Source organism: Hyaena hyaena, unplaced genomic scaffold (assembly GCF_003009895.1).
Source record: "Hyaena hyaena isolate Hyena2069 unplaced genomic scaffold, ASM300989v1 scaffold_522, whole genome shotgun sequence".
NCBI classification, from domain to species: Eukaryota; Metazoa; Chordata; class Mammalia; order Carnivora; family Hyaenidae; genus Hyaena; species Hyaena hyaena.
Window position 1 is genome coordinate 993,292 of NW_024081156.1, and position 23,084 is coordinate 1,016,375.

Genomic DNA, 23,084 nt, shown 5'->3' on the forward strand with positions numbered 1-23,084 from the left:
GAAAAAGGTAGGGAAACAAAGTCCAGAGCCAGAATGATAAATGCTTTACTTCTTACAATCTGAAACGCGGGATAAACCAGCCAAACTGGGGACGTGAAGCTGAGAGGCCCAGGAACTTTCCATTGTTGTCTTTTTTCATTTATACAAAACTCATTTTAAGGAAAGCGTTCTGAAGTGAGGGAAGCAGGAGGGAATAATTTTGTTTGTCTTTAAGTATATATTGTTTATTTAAAAATTCATGCATTATACAAACCAAGGGCCTCACCTCCTCCCGACAGTCAGTATATTCTCACTGCCTCTGATGGAAGAGAGGTGCACATTTTTAGATTAAACCCCACACCCCTCATAAAAAACCTAACTGTGGCGCTGAGAACATGGATCTAAATATTTCTCAAGGTCCTACTAACATTAGAAACCACTCTAGCTTCTCTCGTGGTTTATTATGATATCACCAAATCCCTGCTATGTATTTATAGCTTGTAAGTCCTAATTACCAGTCATTTACTCTAAGACTATAAATGTTCTTTGGCGACTTAAATGGACAACTAATATTTTGGTTGATGAATTAAGGTACTACTCATGGATGGTAGAATTTATTCTGGTCCAAACTTCAGGAGTTCATTTGTCAGATATTTTATGCTACTCTTCTTTTAATGATTCATTTACCTTAAGTAATATTTGTATTCAGAACTGTGGTGTTTCTAGTCAGCGGCGCAATGCTCGGCTGAATTATCTTTTTCTTTCACAGCATAACAGAGTAGAGCACAGTCAAATTGAGGATGGTCTTCAGTACACTGTTGGAATCAAATCGTCTGGCAAACACATCCAGACCCATTTCTCAAACCACATGCAATGCTCCGACTACTAACGTGCCTGCAGAGTCATTAACTTGCATCCTAAAACGTGCTGTCCATATTTAAATGATTAGGAGAGTATATGGGCGATGAGCCTGTGCTTCTTCAGCTTTTATCAATTATGCAACACAACACAGATGTGAGCCTTCACCTTTGTTTTACATGGGCCACTAAGTACACTCCCTTTTAGAGCAGGGTTTGTTTTCTTCTGCTTAGCTTGAGCCCAACATCTGGGCAAGGGAGTTGTTCTAATCTAGACACCTTGAAGGATACAGTCTCAGCAAATCACCTTTGTCTTGACAAATTTCTAAAGAAACTAATTTTACCCAGGACTCAGTTTTACAAGGTTTCACAATCACTGTTTGAGGCCAGGTTGAGGGTAACAACGATTATCCTTTCCCTCACCCACTGGGATCTGTGTGTAGAAACTGCCCAGAGTTGAAATTCTTAAGTCTGCAACCCCAGCCAGGGGCTGAGGATTAAACCATTCACAAGAGTCCAGGCATCTTAAAGGTAAGCTTCATGTTCTTATGCTACCATTCCTACAGCATCTGATCTATTGGTGCTCAATTAACTCTGTAACGGACACACGAAAAGGGCAGGTGCGTGGTGGGTTATTTTCAGACTTCACATCTGTGTGGCAGTTACACTTCTAAGCCTATAGATGAATTCAGTGTAACTGGTCCCAACCCCTCCTAGCCTGCTGTTGACACGAGGCTTGCCACAGCCTGAGCAGGTCTCTTTGCTATCAATAAGCTAGGCTGGGCTGTTGCTCAAGAGAAAAGCCTCAAAGGAAATGACTTAAGTGTGGTATACACTAGTGGTACCCAAGTCAATTTTAGGTGGTACGTGAATAAACAAATTTTTTTATTTTAAGAATTATGTATTTATCTTCACTGTTATTTATAGCAAGTGATACAGGTTTTCCATTTATAGTAGTGAAATAAAAATTTCTATTAAATCAAATTAGGCAAAAAAAAAAGGCAGTTAATTTAAAGAAAAATATTAAGTAAATAATAAATAGGGAGTTTCAATATGACAAAAATTGTGATGCTGGTTTATAAATAACTAAAGTCTAGGATATCTTAATTTAAAGCCTATGACTTTACTAATGCTACCATTTAAATTCTTTAAATATTTATTTGTTTTTGAGAGACAGAGAGAGAGAGAGAGAGACAGAGACAGAGACAGAGAGAGACAGAGCATGAGCAGGGGAGGGGCAGAGAGAGAGGGAGACACAGAATCTGAAGCAGACTCCAGATTCTGAGCTGTCAGCACAGAACCCAATGTGGGGCTCAAACCCATGAACCATGAGATCATAACCCAAGCCAAAGTCGGATGCTCAACCAACTGAGCCACCCAGGCACCCTAATAATGCTACCATTTACCAAATACTTTATTATGCCAGACATTGTCTTAAAAGTCTGAAACTGAGTATATTATTAAATCCTACAATATCTTTGTGAGGTTGGAATTATTATAGATTTTTTTTACTGGGGATCCAGGGTTCAAGTCCAAGTCTGTAAGATTTCTACCATTACATTATGCTGTCTCCAGATTTAAGATCGGAAGCCTAGTCATCCAACCATTTATCCAATGTACGTTTTGAACACCTACTCCATAGCTGGACAATATCTTAGATTAAAAGTAGGGGTGGGGGAGGGGTGGGGGGGTAAGTTGTTTAGTAAATGGCAGATAAGAGTCTTGATCAAAATTTAAAAAAAAAAAGGTTTCTCATTTTGGGTTTCAACTCCTATTCCCAGGAAACAGACTAAAATTAGACCCATGAACAATATACAGACCTACCTAAGTAAAAGACAAAAGTCATTATTTTATAAATATTAAGAATATTGAACATGAGACTGATTCACATAATAAATAGATTGCTGTTAGAAGTGGCCACTGGGTTGATTTGACAAAAAGGCTTTCAAAAGAATCCTTAGGCCTAATTTTATGAAAATCTGATATATAAAAATTAAGCCATAGGAATTGTATTTACATCACAAAAGGGCACTCTAACTTCATCAAAAGGAGTCTGCGGAGGGTTTCCCACTGTAACAAGCTTTTTACAGCACCCTATGGAGGAAGTAACTAATAAAGATATAATGTCCACACAGCATATCCAGATTATCCAGACAGTAGAAAATAAGAACTGCCTATGGTCTATTCTTGTTGTCAGATTTCTAATTTGAAAAATATAGAAGAAAAATACATGAGATGAGAGAGCCACACATGCCTGAAAACCAGAAATCTGAAAGCGGATTCTCGGGGCGCCTGGGTGGTGGTTCAGTGTCCAGCTTCGGCTCAGGTCATGATCTCATGGTTCGTGGGTTCGAGCCCTGCTTCAGGCTCTGTGCTGATAGCTTGCTCAGAGCCTGGAGCCTGCTTTGGATTCTATATCTCCCTTTCTCTCTCTCTGACCCTCCCTTGCTCACGCTGTCTTTCTCTCTCTCTCTCTCTCTCTCTCTCTCTCAGAAATAAATAAAACATTTTAAAAAAGTGGATTCTCACCAACATTGTGGGTGGACACACATCATCCTTGTTTTTCTTCCTCAGAGCATGATAATTTTGTACTCTTAAAGGGAATCAATCAGCAGTCTTGAACCATGAGTTCAAAAGCCAATTTCAGGACAGAATCCACAAATGTGCTCAAATGTCATTCCAACTTTGTGTATGTAAGTGTCTTCTGAGTAGGGAGTCCAGAGTGTTCTTTAGATTCTCAAAGCCATCTCTGGCACCCCCACAAAAGGTAAGCACCATCAGACCAGGAGACTCCAACTACCTTTCCTCCCGATCACATATGTATGGACTAGCAGGAAAATGCAGTACATAAAATTTGGCCAGAATGCCAGAGGGGTGTTTTTTGGAGAGTAGGGCTACTAATAATCAGACAATAAAAAAGGATTTCATAGGTTTGTATCATCACAGACTCCTTTCAGAATCAGATTAATGCTCTGAATGGTCTCCAAGAAAATATGTATTTACATATAGAGTTTGGCATGAAGATGTGGCATTGGTTGTGGGCAGTTAGGCATCCTCACAAAATTTTTTCATTGGTTCTTGATGAAGAACCCATGACTCAGATGATTCTTCAGCAGAACATTCAGGCACTTGACTTAAAGCCTATCTTAAGTTATAAAGGTTTTTTTTGCGGGGGTGGGGTCAGGTAGGAGAAAAATGATGATTATCAGTGCACTGCCTACCAAACCCTGAACCTGCTACCTGTAGTATAGATCTATACACCATCCCTATCTTCACTCCTAGAACAGGTTTGACAGAAGTTTTATTCAGTCAGAAAGCTCTGCCCAAGGTAAATTCTCTGATTTTGTGAGATCCACCACTAACACTGCCTTCTGGAGAAATTGTTTTATGTGAATTGATTTCATTAACCACACTCGCCCTATTTGCAACTATGAATAATGTAACCAGACGGAAAGTTGACATTTTCATGCAAAAGTTCTATCATTTGCAATCTAAAATTGCCAATTTTTTTCTTAGCTTCTAGGTAATACAAGCAGAGAATACGATATGAAAATATTACTTTGATGAATCAAGGCCACTCAATGAGAGGATAAAGACAACATTCTGAGTTTCAACTAATATCCTTTTATCATCAGAGAATGCATTAGTAGGCCTAAAAAGTCTTCATAGTTATGAGACAAATGGAAATCTATAAGCTCAAATAAATCAAGAAGGAGCCTTCAGCTTAATTATCTTCCCTTCAACATCTCATAATATTTTCTGGGTAGAAGTGCTAAAGCTTTGACAAAATATTAGGAATTTCAATGAGGAATATATAATATATATATTTCTTCTGCTAACTAGACAAGCTTGGTATAAACCACAATGTGTTTATCAGAGACAATGAAAGGTCGGCATTTAACATCAAACACAGGGATTCTATCTGGAAGCCAAATTTGAACAAAGTCCAAATTCCCAGTGAGAGGAGTAGGCCATTCAGAAAGAAGATCTACATCAGACATGATTGATCACAAGATTCTTCACTGCCAGTAATATCGTGGTGGGGCAGAGAAATCACATGGGATGGGAATCTCCTCATTTATTCAACAATCATAATCCTTGCTCTTTAAGCATTTATGTTTACTCACATTACGAGGAGACATGTAGTTAGGCAACTTCTTCCATGTTTCCAGTGCACTTTGCTTACACCTTATTCCACACCCTGGTAAACTCTATGTCACAATCTAGCTGCATCTGTCTGCCCCACTACACTATGAGTTCCTGACACTGGGCCACTCTCATTTTCATCTTCCTTCCACAGCAAATCTAGTGTCCTTGCCTTCTTAAGCACTCAGTGCTTACAACAGCGATCCTACTTCAAAATAAGAACTTTGGCTAACCATCATAGCTATTCAAATCTCACAGGATCAACACTGTCCAATATAAATATAATGTGAGCCACGTATATGACTTAAAATTTTCCGGTAGCCATATTAAAAAATTTAAAGGAAAAGGTAATATCAATTGCAATAATATATTTTAATTAACCTAACATATCAAAAATATTATTTCAACATGTGACTAATATCAAAATTAATAAGATATATATTTATGCTATGTTTTTGAAATCATGTGTATTTTACACTTACAGTACATGTAATTTGCATGCTAAGTATGCAGCGAAATGATAAGATGCCTTATCAAAACAATAAAGTTATTTTATGTTTAACCAAAAATATTTTAATTGTTTCAATTTTTACATTTAAACCGTAATTCATTAAAAATAATTAAAATTAAAAACTCAGTTTCTCTTTTACAGGAGCCATGTTTCAAGTGCTCCATAGCCGTGCGCAGTTAGTGTCTACCATACTGGACAGAACAGTTGTAGGCTATTTAAGTAGCTGATAAAAGCAAGTTGCCAGATAGTGAGCGTCCACAGTAAGATCTTATTTTTAAAGCAAAACAATTTACACACGCACACACACATGATAACTGGAGCAGTAAGCACCAACTGTTAGTCACATGTGAATTCTAATAGAAGGAGTAAAATGGGAAAGGAGGTGAAGAAGGACTCTTACTTTTGAATTTTTACATGTATTATATAAATAGTAAAATTATGGGGAAAATGATTTAAATTTTTACATGTAGTACACACAAACAATTAAGGGGTTGCAGTCCCATCTTTTTTTTTTTTTTTTAATTTTTTTTTTTTATTTATTTCTAGGAAAGAGAGAGAGAGAGAGACAGCATGACCAGGGGAGGGTCAGAGAGAGAGGGAGTCACAGACTGAAACAGGCTCCAGGCTCTGAGCTGGCAGTCAGCACAGAGCCTGACGCGGGGCTCGAACCCACGAACCGCGAGATCATGACCTAAGCGAAAGTCGGACGCTTAACCGACTAAGCCACCCAGGCGCCCCCCATCTTTTCTTTAAGTAACGACAAATATAGTTACACTCTGAGAGTGGCAGGGACAGCTGAGATTCCTTTAGATGAGGACTACCAGCAAGGGGAAAGAATTAGAAGCCATACCATACTACATAAGGAATGTGGGATTGAGGCTGTTGCTGTTGGACCAGTAGAATGAAAAAGTGGGGCAGGGGCAGCTCTTTTCAAATATTGGAAACACTATCAAGGAAACTAAAATTTGATTTGTCCTCTGTTTTTACAAGAATAGAATTAGTAACAACAGTATACCATTAATATAATAGTTTGTACTATAAACCACATATTTCAAACGTAAGTCATCAAAAGTAATAATTTCTAACACAGAGATGATCACAGATGGACTGGAATTGCCTCATAAGGTTATGAGTTGCCAACCACTGAAAACAGTAAAAGGTCAACTAATCAAAATCTCAGCAGAAGACATTTAAACTAGTAAGTACAGGAAAGATGTCATAAGTAGAATATTGTAACTAAATTATCAACCCTGAGATTTTATTATTCTCTGAAATTGATCATTATCCCAAGAGCAGGTATGAGATATTATAAATGTTTACCCAACATCCAATTTTCCTTTCCTTCCAAGAATGCTGTAGGGTTATATATCCTCACCTCCTTGAAGTAAGACATGACCATGAAATCAATCTGAATAAATAGTGAAATGTGAGTAGAGGTGATGTGTGTTACTTCATGTCACTACTGAGTTTACGTGAACATTTAAACTATAGCGCATAGTTCTACACCCCTCTGTTCTCCTTCCTATAAGCATGAAACACCAGTGTGGAGCCATCACAAGAGGTAAAATTTGTTTTGTAGAGTCCTGTACACTACAATGAACTGTGCTTAAACAAGAAATAAACATTTGTTGTGTTAAGTCACTGATATTTGGGAGATGTTTGTTACTGTAGCATAATGAAGGCTGTCCTGATGAATACTGAAAATTCTTGCTTATGACCTTCAAGAGGAAATACACAAAACCATGGCCTTAACAGCATGGTTTGGTTTCTTTTGGAATAATTAGGTACCTCAAGGACAAACAGATTTCCAGTCTGACCATTCCACAAACACACAAGTACCATATATCTATACAAACCCAATATACCACAAGAACAGCCAGTTCGCAGACAGAGGAGCATCAGATGAAGCCAGTTATTCACATGTTTCACTTGTGAGATCCCAAAGAACATGTGGATTCCTGGCGTCAAATTTTCTAACCAACTAGAATCAGCTGTTCATTATGACCTAAGAATGATCAGAGAAAATAAAAGCAGATGGTTTGTGGCACAATACACACTTAGTTAAATACTGACCAAAAGAATTAAATTTTAAAAGATCACCTTAAAAGCACTTCAAAACAACCCTCAAGGTTTTTTGGATCCCTAGAAAACTGGGATCATGACTTACTTAACCCTGAATTAACTTCTGTGCCTTATAATAGATACTCCAACGTTTAGGAGTTAACCGGAGTGAAGTCGCATACTACTATTATCCATATCTTGGTATTCTTTTATGTTGCAATTGTCTACTTTACTTTCTGGGAGAGAAAACAGCATTTTGTAAGGTTTATTCTTCTAAAGGGGAGAGAAAGGGAAACCCATGTTCTTGATCAAGTGCTCCCACTGTATGCTTGGTAATTCCTCATATGTGATCTACTCTAATCTCCCGCAGTCCCGTGAGACAAGTATTGTTAACTCTGTTTCACAGATAAGCAATCAAAGCAGAATTACAATTTTTAAGGTCATATAGCTTCTGGAGCAAAAATTTTAATTTGAATCTAGATCTTTCATATTTTAAAGTCCACTCTACAATGGCTTAGTACAGTGGTCAAAAAGAAGCCAACCTAATGTGACAGCTTCTGTTTGCTCATTCTAAATTTTTGATTGAAAACATTAATACAAAACAATGTCAACTAAGTAAGTGTTCTCAATTTAAAAAAAAAAGGAAAGAATGAGAAAAAAGACACCATACAGAGGCTGCAAATGTGAGAAGCCTATATTTACACACAACCATCACATGATAGGTAATTAGCCAGGTAACTATAGGTTTTTCTCTGCTGGAAAAGTATATGTTTCATCATGCTTTGAAATCTGCCTTATTATCAGCACTGCTATGAAAACAATGTTTTATTTCTTATTGAGTGAATAGACCAAGCATGAAGCATTGTTTTTGTAGGGCATAATAGAGTACTTTCTTTGTGAACCAAAAAAGTCTAATGGGTAGTTGGAAGGTGAAGAATATCTTCCATCATGATTAGCAAGTAACCATTTTAAGGGAGATGAGAATTAAAGCAGTGCAATTGTCCAGAATACAAAATATTAGATGCCATGCTAAAACCATCTCCATTATTAATAACTTGTCACCTAAAAAAAAAAAAGACAGATTACAAACAAGCCGATAATAAATAAAATAAAATAAAAAGATAAGGCAGAGCAAGTCCAGTCTGGATCTGTTTATTTTCCCACATATTTTTGTGACTGCTATAATCCTGAAACATGTAAAAGATTCCCTTGAGGAAGAGACGAATTAATAAGTGCCAGCATTAATACATAAAATGTCTACACACAACAAATCTCTACAACCGCACCAAAAATCCTCAGGCTAGCAGCTAGCTTCAAGCATGTTCAAAAGCTCTCTTAATAAGTGTCCTACAATAAGTCTATAGATGGCGGACTACAAATTAAGCCAAAATAGTTAAAAGCGACCTACCCTCCCCCAGCATATTGCTTCTCCTCCCAGGTACCAATGAGGCAGCCCCTCCTCTAGAGGATGTCATCCTGGGAAGTGCTGGAAAACAAGGCGACCACTGTACCCACACAGGGATCCCAATTCAACTCAGAGCAGAGAACTCCAGAGATTTCAGAGACTGATCATAAAAGTCGCATGTTTACTCAACGGAGGAGGCATAGCTTTGAAGTTAGAGCGCCTACACAATAGACCTAAGACTGTTACGAGAAAGATAAGAAAAAGATACTGCATTCTATTGCTAGTTACAGAGTAAGGAGCTTAGTAGGTGGTAGAGACACAGTGTGATAAGAGCTCTGTAAGCAGGGAAAATCCTATGAGCTGGATGGCGAACAAGGGTTTCCGGGACTTACACTGAGTCTTAAAGAAGAGAGAATTTCTATAGGAAAGAGTCCCGGAAGGGGCATTTCAAGAATGAGTGAAGGCATGAGCCACTCAAAGTGTACTGCAGAGATTGGGGGCGGAGCAGGGGGGGGGGAGGGGGGCAGGAGGGTAGATCCTTGCTGTTAAAGAGAGAGAAGACCAAGCAGTTAGACGAGTTAGACTAAGGCAGGAGGTTTACATAAAGGATAGGAGATAAGGGAGTGAGATAGGCTGTCTTAACAGTCCATGTGCACTTTGAGCTGGCAATTCTGCCTCTACAAATATATAAGGAGACAGTCATGGGTATGTGCAGAGCAACAAGAATTTCATACAGTTTTGGCAAAACAGAAGTAACCAAAATGTCCAACCATAGAAACACCTCTATGATAAAACATAATGCAGGCAAGATGAAACAGTGTAGAACCTTTTAGGACACGGAGACACTGTTGCAATACATCTGCACGACTTTAAATCAAGAAGGCAAAACGTTAGATTTTGTTTTTATGGAGAAAAGGTATATGCATATGAATTGTCTCTGCATATATGATATACACTGGCATACAGATATATCAAAGTGCTAACAGCAGTTATTTCTGGGTGCGAGGAAGAGAAGCAGCTTACGTTTGTCTCCTTTTTGTTTGCAATGCCTGCATTTTCAATATGAACATGGATAGCATGGAGAATAATAAAAACAACAGCAATGAAAGTTATTTAATAAGTAAAGAAATGGAGACTGGGGTAAACAGTTCATTGGATGCTTGCCGACCACATTGTACTTGATCCAGTAGGCATGAGGGTTTTGAAGAAAGGAGGGCTACAGGCTGAAAGCCAATATTTTAAAAGGGTCAGAAGTATAAACATGTTAGAAATTACTGAAAATTTAGAAAGCAAGTGGAGAGGTACAAAGGAAGAAATTTTGCGGCAAGGCACGACTCTGGGATTTCAGGGAAGAAAGAAGTAAGGCCACTTCAGCCCAGCACACTAGGTGGAAACACACAAGGTGAGGCAATCAGGAAACCCAAAAATGGCAGCACTGTTTGCTCAGCCCCTACAGTGCATGAAGCACATCGTAAAGGCTTTGGAAACCCACCATTATTCCAGTCTGTCCTAAATAAATATATTTATTAAAACGGGGTAAAAGTCCAAACCTCAGCTTTTCTCTGCAGTGACCTGTACAAACTACAGACTTAAACACATAATGCTGGAGGAGAGAAGGGGCGTGCATCTTTGACATTTAGGAAAATTAATGTTTTGCAATAAAACCTCACATTTGAAGTACTCTAAAAGATAAACGAGCTGTTTGGAAGAATCAGCGTCAACACTAAAGAGAATTAAACCTAAATGCCCCAATCAAATATCTGCTCACAAAACCCCCTGGAAAAGTCACATCAAATCACATGTAGGATGTATGTGCTTTGTGCTCCGAGGTGATGCCATCGTGATAGCAGCTATAATAACGGCCTGCAGTCAGTAACCATGCAGCGGCTCAAGAGATGAGAGGTGGAAAGCAAACAGAAACATTTTAGAGTTACAAGAGGAGGGAAGCATTATGTATCTCCCGTTGGAAGGGGAACTGTTGAATCGAACCTCATTTTAAAGCATATTAGAGGCACGGAGTCAATGTTGCACTCCTATCCCCAAATGCAAAAAGATTTATTGCTCCAAGTTCATCAATCCATCTATGATACCAGAAATTAATGGGTTTGCAAAAAGCCAAGGCTCCCTAAAAGACTTTCTCTAGTAGTCCCCAGGTATGTAACCAGAAACTAAAGGTGAGATACACGTGTGTGTGTGTGTGTATCCACTGGAAGCCACCTCCTGTTTGATATATATATATATCTACTATAGATATATATATCTACTAAAGTCTACTTTAACACTATTGTTTAAAAAAAAACCAAAAAAACCCCAGGTGACTAAAATTCAGGAGTAGTGGCTGAATAACATATTTTCCCTCCTTCTTGCTCTGAGAAGTAGAAGTCCAGACCATACAGCTGGTATTAGACAGAGAGTCTTATACTTTAGTCAGTGTTATGTTCTACCTGTAGCTTGCCAAGCCCAAAGGATGTGTATCGCAGTCTCTCTTCCACTGGAAGCCACGTCTTGTTTGGGTCTAGGTTTCTCAGCACAGATGAGCTCATAAAATATAAATGGGTAAGCAGGTATAAAGGAACACTCAAAGTGGATCCTAAGATGAGTAACCAGGATGGTGAGGGATCTGTCATTAAGGAGAAGGAAAATGTCCTGTTCAAATCTTTAGAATATCTTGGATACAGACTCTTGGAAGTGTGAACTCACTCCTGCCAAAGGTCCTTTGGGCTTTCACTTTACAGTGACATGAAGCAACCTTGTGAGGAAACAGTCATGTTGGCCCTTGGACAGCATGCTTGTCCAGTGTTAACTGTACCATGATGGGCTTCTTTAAAGAATGTGTGGTTCACACAACAATACTGTCAGAGGGACCTGCAAGAAAATCCTTTAGAGAGTACCTTTACAAATTTCTGATAGAATCCATATGTAATTGATTTCTATTTTGAACTCAAGGATACTGTAAAGGCCAGATCTGTTTCAGTGAAGGGCCCATCTGTAGGGATTCCTCATGATATTCATGACTAGAATAATTCAGCAATATATCAAGCAATATAACTTCACAAGTTTCTACCTTAAGGAAAATAGCACAGCTAACCCAGCAATGGAAGTCAAAATATAAACAGCAAATACAATATAAGACTGCTTGGTATACATACAAAGTTTACATCTAGGAAGGAAGGAAGGAGGCAGGAAGGAAAGGACTGTCATAATAATCAGCGTGTCTTCAACCCTAGTAAGTTCATTAGATGTGTTAGGTGAAAATTCCTCATTATGATAAACCATCAGCACCTTAGCATGCTTCATAATGGAGACATTTAAACTGTTTTCTTCAAAGCAGAGCAAGAACCCTGACCCCATCCACACCCCAGAAAGCAGCTTGACATATCAAACTCAAAAGAGATCTGAAATAACCATCTGAAACACAAGGTCTCCAAGATTTCCAAGCAAAGATTATAGTTAATTTCTGACTAAACATACTTGAGAAGTCATTTACACTACTGGGCACTTATAGCCCAGTTTATTTTGACAAAATTTTCAAGAGGAAAAAAGTTATACAACATAAAAAAATATCTATATGTAAAGACACTTACAAAACATAAATATATTTTATATTTAATATATACATAATTTGTATATATGTATATGCATATATACATGTATATATAATATATACACATAATATATTTATAATATATTTTAAAATATAATACATACCATGTTTTATATAATATATACACATTATATATACACAACATATACACATATAGAATATATATTTGATATATTATATATGCATATTCTATATGCATAATTTATATATACATATTTGTAATATATTTAATATATGTTACATATTTAATATATAATATATGCATATATTTTATGTATATATACACACAATATGTAATAGATATATTAAAGCAAAAACCAACAATAACCAAAACATGGAAAGAGCCTAAGTGTCCATCAACGGATGAATGGATCAAGAAGATGTGGTTTATCTATACAATGGAATACTACATGGCAATGAGAAAGAAGGAAATCTGGCCATGTGTAGCAACATGGATGGAACTTGAGGGTGTTCTGCTGAGTGAAATANGACAGATACCATGTGTTTTCACTTACAGGAGGATTAGGAGGAACTTAATGGAGGACCGCGGGGGAGAAGAAGGGGGGAAATAGTGGGAGAGGGGGAGAGAGGCAAACCATGAGAGACTCTTGAATGCTGAGAACAAACTGAGGACTGATGGGTGTGGGGGGGAACTGGGGTGATGGGCATGAAGGAGGGCACTTGTGGGGATGAGCACTGGGTGTTGTATGGAAACCAACTTGACAATAAACTATTTGTAAAAACAAACAAACAAACAAACAAACAGAAGGATTTTAATAACCATCTTCTATTGAGGCAGGTAGTAATCAGAATAAACCCTGCCCTAAACTAGACCATTTGACTCAGGAAGTTCAAAAGGGACAAATAAACTAATATCATACCACACAGCTCCCTATCATATAGAAACTCCTTCTCTCAGTAACATGGTGAAAACACTAGGACTTCAGTATCACAAATGCTGCCATTGACACTAGCTAATTATTTCCCAGTTGATCTTCTAAAAAATCCAGGGAGATAAAGCAAGGTACACACTATTACACTGATTTTACATCCAAGCAACCTGAAGGTACAAACACCTGCTGATTATTCCAGGGAGTGACAGATCTGCAAGGCAGGTAGAACCAAGAGTCTCCTGCCCTCCCATCCACTGCTCTTTCAACCCTCATGCTGTCTATTCCCCAAAGTACAGTAAAATCCGAGCACCAGAAGGGACAGGGGAAGCCACACTTTCTCAGTCTGATGGGCCTTTAGAAGCAGAAATTGAATTGAGGGAACCCCCATCATTAAATTCAGCTGTACCCACACCCACATCCTTTGGTCTCTTTTCTCAATTTCAGCTCAGACACTTCTATCTTTTCTTTCTTTTTCTAGAGACACATTTGGAGATGAAACCATTCATAACTGCCCATCCACAGACAGTTTGTGGCAGCATAATTGACAATGAGTCTGCTGCAAAAAAATAAAAATGCTGTTTTAATAACCTTGGCCTAAAATACATTCTGTTGTATGCCTCAAAGGGTTTCAATAAAAAGTCAACCTGTAGAGACATATTTTCTTGGCTTAAACAACAATCCAAAGCATATAAATGTAGTCCAACTATAATGACATATTTATAGGCCAATAAAGCTTACTCTGCAGCTTTCATACTTCACTTAAAGGAACTCTGTAAGAAGCAGTGTTATATAAAATAATTTGATTTTTTTCAAACTATAGCCCAAGGAATAAAAAATGCAAGTCTGCTATGTTTAACCGATAGTGTTTATATTCCTTAGTTGCTAAAAATTTCATAAAATGAAATAATTCTTCATTTGACTACTTCCAACTGCCATACCAAATATGGATATCAAGTCCACTTTATTACAAAAGCTAAGTACTGTAATTCTAAAGACAAAAATAAATAACTAGAAGCTTGTGTAGTGAATGATTTAATCAACCCGATTCTTCTGGAAAAACAGGTTCCTGTGTTCGTTATGCTTATGAATAATACATTCCATAACCCCTCTATTTTAACACAGTTCTTTCTTCTTATTTTCCTTTTTCTATAAACTTCAGTATGAAACTGTCTGACAGAAGGTAAAACATCTCACTGAGTAAAGTCATAATTTGAATCGGTTTCATACTGAACTTTCTTTCTTTGAAAAGGACAAAGAGGAGGGAAGGGGATGAAGGCGCTCCAACACATCTCAGGAGTGTTTTTGAAGATTGTTGGCTTTCCCACTACCTAGATGTGTCATGTTATCACCAGTCATTTAGAATCTTAAACGAAAACTGCAGAGATTTTATAAAAAGCAAACATGATATCCGCAAATATTGTCCTTGAAGGGGAAGGGGATAAAAAAATAAGAGCTGTGATTTGAATCAGAGCAGTTATTGGAAGCTGCCATTTGGGGCAGAGTTTCTCTTTGCAGAGTATTAATTTGTTGGCAGGCACACATTTGTGAGAACGTTCTTGTTTTTTTTACTATTCAGAGAGGGACAGGAAGTGACACAAACTGGGATTAAAGGGAGCTTATTCTACCTAAACGTTGAGCAAGAAGAGTTCCTTAATTAGCTTTTAGAAGTTAGAATCCCTTCTTTAAGAGTCAACCTAATTAGTTTGTTGTTATTGATGTTTTAATGTGATGAAATACTTCAGTTAAAAAAATAACGTACGGGAGTTTTATTTTAGCCACAGAAAGGTGAGATCTTTCCATTCTTTGCTTACTTCCACCAGAAAAAAAAGGGGGGGTCTTAAGTAATCTCAGAGTTCATCTTCTTTCTTTGGTAAGAACAATGAGGAGTTGGAAGTGGAGGAAAAACCTAATAAGTGTGTGAACTTCCATTAACAATGTGGTATTGGAAGTGGTTTCAGTGTGGCCAAGAGAAAGAGAGATAAGAAAACCACTGTGCAGAAAGAAAAGTACAGACAACAAATATTTTGATGTTGCAGACAGAGAAAGGAAGAGGTTGAAGAGAAAGTTGCTGGGACAGGAATGCGTACAGCAAATGACACCCCCTATCTCCCCAATATAAATCCTAACAATGTAGACTTGTAAACCTTAGATCAGGCAGATAATGGAAACTCATTACATTAAGGAAAGTTTTTGTTTCTCTTTCCACATTATTACAACACAGTGTGCATTCCAATTACAAAAGCTATTTGTCTCAAATTCCCCACAGTTCATACCAACTGAGTAGAATTTCAAGGCCCCAAATTCTATCCTTAAAGGGGTATTTTACATTAAAAAACAAAAAAGGAAAAGTACATGGTGTTTCTTGTTCACCAGAGGAGAGCCTCCCAATCAAATCTCCTGTTGATTATTTTCCCTTCCTCAGCGCTAATTGTAGTGCTGTTTCCCAAGTGAGACCAAAAAAAAAAAAAAACAAAAAAAAAACTTAGAATCACCTAGAAAGTCTTTTATCAGTACACATTCCTTGGCCTTGTCTCAACCTCAGTGAATGAAGAATTTGGGGAAGCTAGACGTAGCACTCAGTATTATTTTCCAAATTCCCCTGGTGAGTCTAATGAACAAGTAAGTTGAAAACCACAGAGTAGTTTGAATATTCGCGATAAATCAATTTCTTCTGCAATCAGTTATTAACAAATAGATCATGGACATTTTTTAGAATTCAGTAAGATCAAACCCTCTAAATCTTTTGCTAAGATTAAGAGATTGAGTTTCTTTTCATATTCATTAATAAACTATCAATTTTAAACAGAAAACAACTCCGCTATAAATACTCTTGTTTATATGTGCGACATCAAGCTTAACCATCTACACATCCTTTTGTCCCCTGTGGGTTTCCTGTTTAGGTTTTTATTAGTAACAGTATATTCCATAACTAAAAAAAAAAAATCGAACAAACAAAAGAAATGTTTTAATGTTAAGGAAAACATAAGACAATAGCCATGAAACTTAGATCATACATTAGGAAAATAATACAACAGATATATTATTCAGCATTATCAAAGGTCAGAAGACTGGTCATTTGTGTTCATAAAATTGGGAAGTGTGCTAGGATATACAGGAAATTTAAGTAAGAAATCAATTTATTGGCTTTAAAATAAAACCACCAGATTAAATAATTTTCTCTAAATGTACACATGACAGGCTGCCATGTCCAAAATACTACCGCCTGACATCTACCAAAAGATGACAGGAAACTGTTAGTCATTGACTCAAACTGCAAGAAAATATTAATATGATTCCCAAAGCACAGTACAGCTCATCACAAATCAAAATCTCATGAAAGACAGTTACTGGTGTTATGTAGTCTTTTTATGCCAATTAAATAAATTGTCTAGGTTTGTCGTAATAGTTAAATCCTAGGTTAAAAAAACAGGAAGTTGTCACATTAAAGCATAAAATAGGGCTATGAAAATCAGCATTGTGCCAGAATGAAAGAAAAAGATGCCTTAATATGTTAAAAGTAAAGTTCCTCTTTGCCTAAAGAGGAAATAACTAGTCTAAATCAGAGGTCAACAACTTTGGTCTTGAGCAATGTTAGGAGAGTAAGTCACTGAATGCCACAGGAACATACAACCAGAAGGAAGGGGAAAAAAAGAAAAGGAAACAAAAAGGCACTGGAGAAGAAAATGTCAAGAAAAAGCAATAGAATTAATTATGGAGCCCCTCCTATACACCAACCATCACTGTGCAAAACCCTTCATATCTTACTTTTCAGTGACCCTGTAAAGTTCCCACATTTTTCAGATGGGGAAACTGAGGCTAAGAGGTTAAACAAATTGCCCAGAAAACAGTTCACAAGCAGGAGAGTCAGGATCCAAACACTGATTAGAAAAACTACTACAACTCTTAAGGTCTCCTTTAAACTTACAGTGGAATAAGGGAAAGAAGGAAAGAAAAAAAAATACATTCATGGTGATCACCAAGTGCTAAAAGCCCAGGGAAATCTATGCCATGAGTTGCTAACCAGTGGCTTCTCCACACTGACACTGCTCTCCTGCTCCACACAAAGTAACTCACCTCTCTTCCTCACTTCACTTTCCACCCAACATAAAAACATGAAATGCTGGCACAGTATTAACAGATGTCATATTTTCTACTTAGAACAAATATTTAAACTCTTCATTAGTTCAATTTCAGGTGCCCTAATTAAGTCTCATGCCTCCACACCAACTGGAAGCTTCCTGAGGTCACGTGTGCTATTCCCCAGGTTCTGGCACAGGGTTCCACAAAGAGAAGGCCCTGCGATCCGGCAGGTAACATCCATCCCTTACACACCCAGGCTACCTGTCCATACGTGTTCCTAGGACCCTTTGAGGTTAAAGGAATCTTATGTATATGTAAAATTATATATACGGCAGGTTTCCAGAAAAGTCTATGAACAAAAAAAGTAGGTTACTGTATCCGCCCACATGTTAGATTTGGAAGTACAAATTCTATTTACCAAGGTCGGCCTTTTCCTTGAGAACGTCTTTGAAGTTGAGCCCACTGTTGAGGGTTGACTGCCTGTACTTCAGCAGGGCTTCCTTCTGTCCATTCCTTCCCAACGCCTCGGTTTTCACCGACCCAGCCTGGAGGCCACACCTCCACTTGGAAAAATCGGAATGTACCCACTTGACCAGGTCTTCAAGCTTCACGATTACCTTTTCGGAAACAGCAATGACTTCATCCTACAAGAGGTGGTCAGGGAAGAACAAAAATATTATTGGTGGTTGAGAGGCAAATGATAAATTCTCAACAAAGCCCATCTGAAATATCATTTGAGTGGTTTAGCCTTAAGCGAGCAAACAATATGTTTTTTGGTGACACAACATCTCTAATAGCTCACTTCACTTCAGTGGCTTTTCACTGCTAGCTGTCTAGTTGAAAAATAATTTATAAGGTATATTTGTTATATGATTAGAGCAGTAATTCTAATAGCCATTTTTAATGCCAGTTGCCAAAGCCCATGCTGCCTATCGGACCACTTGGGTGAAAGCTAATTTTTAGGTGCAGTTAATTGCAAATGTAAAAAGCAAGAACTAGGTGACTAATGGTTAGCCTGCCTCTATATAAATGATCTAAGTAAATCTGGGATTCTTGGAACTCTGACTCACCCCCAAATTCCTATGTTTATGGTACATTTTCCCTTGGCTTATACACAAATATTGAATTTAACTTTTGTCCTAAAAATTAAATAAAACTGTGATGTAATCCCAAAAGAAATACTTCATAAATGTTATGTGCTTCCCACTGAAAGAAACTTACACATTCTCATGTTTCTTAAAAACTTTGTAAGTTGAGAAATGAACTGATTTTTTTTCTTTTAATACATATGGGGTAAGAGGAGAGAGGGTGAGTGAGGAGAAAGCCTTTGAATCTAAAGAAAAGTAGCTGAAACTTAAGTTTCTCCTATGGATCATAAATTTGAATTTTAAGTATTTCTAATTGCTTCCAGGAAAGAACCAACTTTTCTGACTCAGAATTAATCGAGCAAGATATTTAACAGATATCCATCCATGGAGTAAAGGAGGGGCTCTCCTACCCAAAGATTCTTTGGAAAAGGCTTAAGAAGATCATCTCACTGGGTTTTAAGTTAAATTATTTGAAGCATTTGACATTTCAACTTGAACCGACTTCTTTCATTTCTTTTACTTCACATTTCTAAAGAAAAGCTTAGCTGTGAAAACCCCCAGGCTTACAAAATCTTAAAAATATTTTTGACAAACAACAACAGGAAGATATCTCTAAGCTATTAAACAAAAGGAATTCATAAGTGATTTTGGCTAATTTTGCTGTTAAACATGACTCTTTCCTCCTCTGCCACCTCTACACACACACACACACACACACACACACACACACACACACAGTACTGCACACGTTACTCCAAAGCAAACAAAAAAGGGTTTATTAAGATAAGCTTCACACAATGAGAAATCCTGGATTTCATTTTTAAAAATGTTTTAAGGTAGGATCTAAAATTTCACTTTTCCTCATCTAGTTCCAAGCTGCTTCTGAGAACAAAGTTTGTCAGGCAGCAGCAAAATAAATACTCTATCAAAAATGAAAAGTAAAACTTTCGTAATGGAGTCCTTTCTCTTATCATGATTAAATATGAACTTCCCCTGAATGGGACCCAAAGTGGAAACTGTTTTTATCCTCTGCTCCTGAAAAAAAAATTCAATACTTTACAAACAATGGGGCCTATTACACAGTACCATTTCAATGGATGATTTCACTCAGATTCACTACACCATCTTCTTGAAATAAAAGATCTGTAGTTGTCACGCATTTTATAGCTATTACATGCTGATTATTAAATGTCAGAATGAAAATTCAGGCTGGGTATTGTTTCAAAGCATATGGGAACAGCTTCTGCACAGGACACACCAGAAATCAAGTTTAGAATATACTGAAAATAATTAAGTATCATGGTATAGAAGTCTCAACATTAGCAAAGATGGAATTTGGCAACAATGTTACCAAATATGGTTCCTTAGAAGAGACAAGTTTGGAGATGAGTGTTATTTTCAAATAGCGCTATGATCAAATGATTATCATGTCAATTACCAGTTGCTTCAGATCTTTTCCAAGAAATGGCATGACTAGTGCTGGCTGGCTTACAACGCCCGCCAAACAAACAGTTTATTAACCAAGAGAAAATACAATCCTTATGATGTCACTGAAGAATAAACCCATCTTTCAAGATTCAGTCTATAGATTTTGTTCTCCCTTCTTTTTTCTCTCTCAGAAACAGACTTTATGAACATACACACATATATAAAAACAAATGCAGGAATTCACATAAACACGCATAAGCCATAAACCCAAGTTTGGATTAATTGTGAAACCACCAGTATGTTTTACTGTGGATTCACAGAGAAACTGGCCCTGCAACACTGTCAAATGCCAGGATTTAGAAGGAAATCTGATAAGCGGAGGAGGGGGAAGCAGCAGACCAACCCAAAAAACAAAACAGCTAACATATATATAGAAAATGTCTCAGGAAACATTGCTTTGTACACACAATGGCATAAATCACATGTTCATATTTACTATTCTGAGCAAGCTTTGACTGAAGTTCCTAATACTCACCGTTCTCAGTCAAGCCTCTATGTCTAAGAAAAGAATTTCAATAAGCTCATCTCATGATTACATTAGCTCGCTGCAAACCGAGAGTTAGCACTGGATAAATATTGCTGATTTACTCTAATACAACACAAAAGGAACACAAAGAAATACACTTTGTTATTCTATTAATGTACCTTGGCTTTTCAATTAACCCAGTTCCTGATCAATATTTATGTAGTGTTGAGATGCTATCGAAGCCCATATCCCCTTTCATCATTGTTTTAAATGGCTGTGTCTGTAATTTGGATTTTGTGTCTACCACTGTATAAAAAACAGCTTTTTCAATCATAGAAATCTTCTATGTCGAAGGAAAGGATCTAGTGATAAAGTCACAAGCTAGCCTGACTGTGTATTGCTGGTCTTTGGACATGGTCTAAAAATTGGAAAACTTTGCACAAGGTATCCAGACTTCCATGTTTTCATAAAATGAGATGGAATGAAATAGTAAAATAGAGATATCTGCCAACAAACAAACAAAAACAACGTCCCCCCAAAACAGTTGAAAGTGGGCGCTTTCTTTAGATAAGATGCAAGATTTCCAATCGACCATTGACGCTATCCCTCCCTGTTCCCTTACCTGCCTGCCCCCACCCCCACCCCGGGCAGCCAAACAACATTTAAACCTGCACACCCTGATATATTCCACCTCCTTCATTTTATTGATGAGGACAATAAGGTTCAGTGTCACTACATATCCTCATACCAACTTCCAATAGAACTTAGACAAGAATCCGGGTTTCCTATCTGCCCACATAGTAATCATTCCTGACTCTGGAGTCTTCTGCCTGGGTTCAAATCCCAGGATTGTAATTATTCACCATGGAGCACTGGGAAACTTCTTTAACCTCCCGTGCTTCAATATTTTGTATGTATGTAGAAACAAAGGATAATACCATCTACCTCTTATGGTAAATATGAGGATTAAATGAACTAACATAATGAAGTGGTATGTCAGAGCCAGCTACCATTTTTAATTGTCCTGTGTCCTCTGCATTGGTGTTTTTCAAAGCGTGACATGCAGAGATGAGTTTAGATGGTTCACGGGTAAACTTCACACACACACACACACACACATATTACTCATTGCTTATTTATTTTTGTGGTTACTTTCCATTTATGGGAAAGTGGTACTGGTTTTCCATTTATAGGAGACTTAGAAAGTTTCCTCTTTAAATAAATTTAAGTTAAAAAATAGGTCAATTTGAACAAAACCATTAAGTAAACCCAGGACATGTGGGTATGGGAAAAAAAAAAAAGAGTTAAGATGCTATGATAATTACTTAAATTTGGGACAGTGTATTATGTCAGTGGTTCTCAAAGTGTAGTCCAGGAACCCTGGGGAATCCCCCAGACTACTTCAGGTGGTCCATAGAATCAAAACAAAGATCATAATAATACTAAGACATTATTTGCTTTTTTCAGTCTTATTCTCTTTCAAGTGTATAGTGGGGTTTTCCAGAGACTATATGACATACGGTAAGGCAAGAGAGTAAATGCAGAAGAAGATATGAGAATCCAGCTGTCTCTATTAAGCTAGACAGTAAAGAGCTTACAAAAATGTAAAGCAATGCCATTGTTTTTACTTTTTGTTTTTGAAAATATGATTAATTTTCATTAAAATGTGGCAAATATATAACGGGTTTATATTGCTGTTCTTATTTTTGAAATTAGCTTACAGTAAAATTTCCTGTTTTGGTATATAGTTCTATGACTTTTAACACATGGCAACCACTGATCTGTTCTTGCTATCTTTTTTCTCTTTTCCAAATGTCATATAAATTGAATCATACCATCTGAAATCTTTTGAGACTACTTCTTTCACTCAGGATAATTCCTGTGAGATCCTTCCATGTTGCTATATGTATCAATAGCTTGCTCCTTTTCACTGCTGAGTAGTATCCCATGATATGGATGTGTCACAAAATTGTTTATCCATTCGCCCATTGAGAGACACTGGGTTGTTTTCAACTTTGTGTATTACAAATAGAGCCACTATAACTAGATAGGTTTGTGTGTGTGTGTGTGTGTGTGTGTGTGCGTGCGCGCGCGCATGTGTGTGAACATACATTTTCAATTCTCTAGCATACTCAGGAAAGGGACTGCTGGGTAAGTGTATATCCAATTTTGTAGAAACCATTTTCCAGAGTGGCTGTACCATTTTGCATTCCCACCACCAATGGATGAGACTTCCAGTTGCTTCTCATCCTTGCCAGCACTTGATACTGTGTTTGTTAGTTAACTTATTATTGCTATTCTAATATATGTAGTGGCTTCTCATCATGTTTTAAATTTTCATTTCCCTAATGACTAATGATGTTGAACATCTTTTCAGGTGTTAATTTTTCATCCGTATATCCTTTTCAGTTAAGTGTGGGTTGAGGTCTTCAGGCTCATTTCTCAAATTGGGTTGTTTGTCTTCTGACCATTGAGTTTTGAGAATTCTTGTATCTACTGAATACAG

General features: G+C 37.3%; 1 protein-coding gene across 2 annotated transcripts in view; it reads right to left on the bottom strand.

Moving 5' to 3' along the window:
- The window catches only part of ARID5B (AT-rich interaction domain 5B), a 177,328-nt gene that overhangs the window by 128,825 nt on the left and 25,419 nt on the right, over window positions 1-23,084 (bottom strand). For both annotated transcript variants that reach the window (XM_039255366.1, XM_039255364.1), the window contains exon 3: window positions 17,955-18,180. In XM_039255366.1, the coding sequence (XP_039111297.1) occupies window positions 17,955-18,180 (226 nt within the window). The remainder of the gene's footprint in view (window positions 1-17,954; window positions 18,181-23,084) is intronic.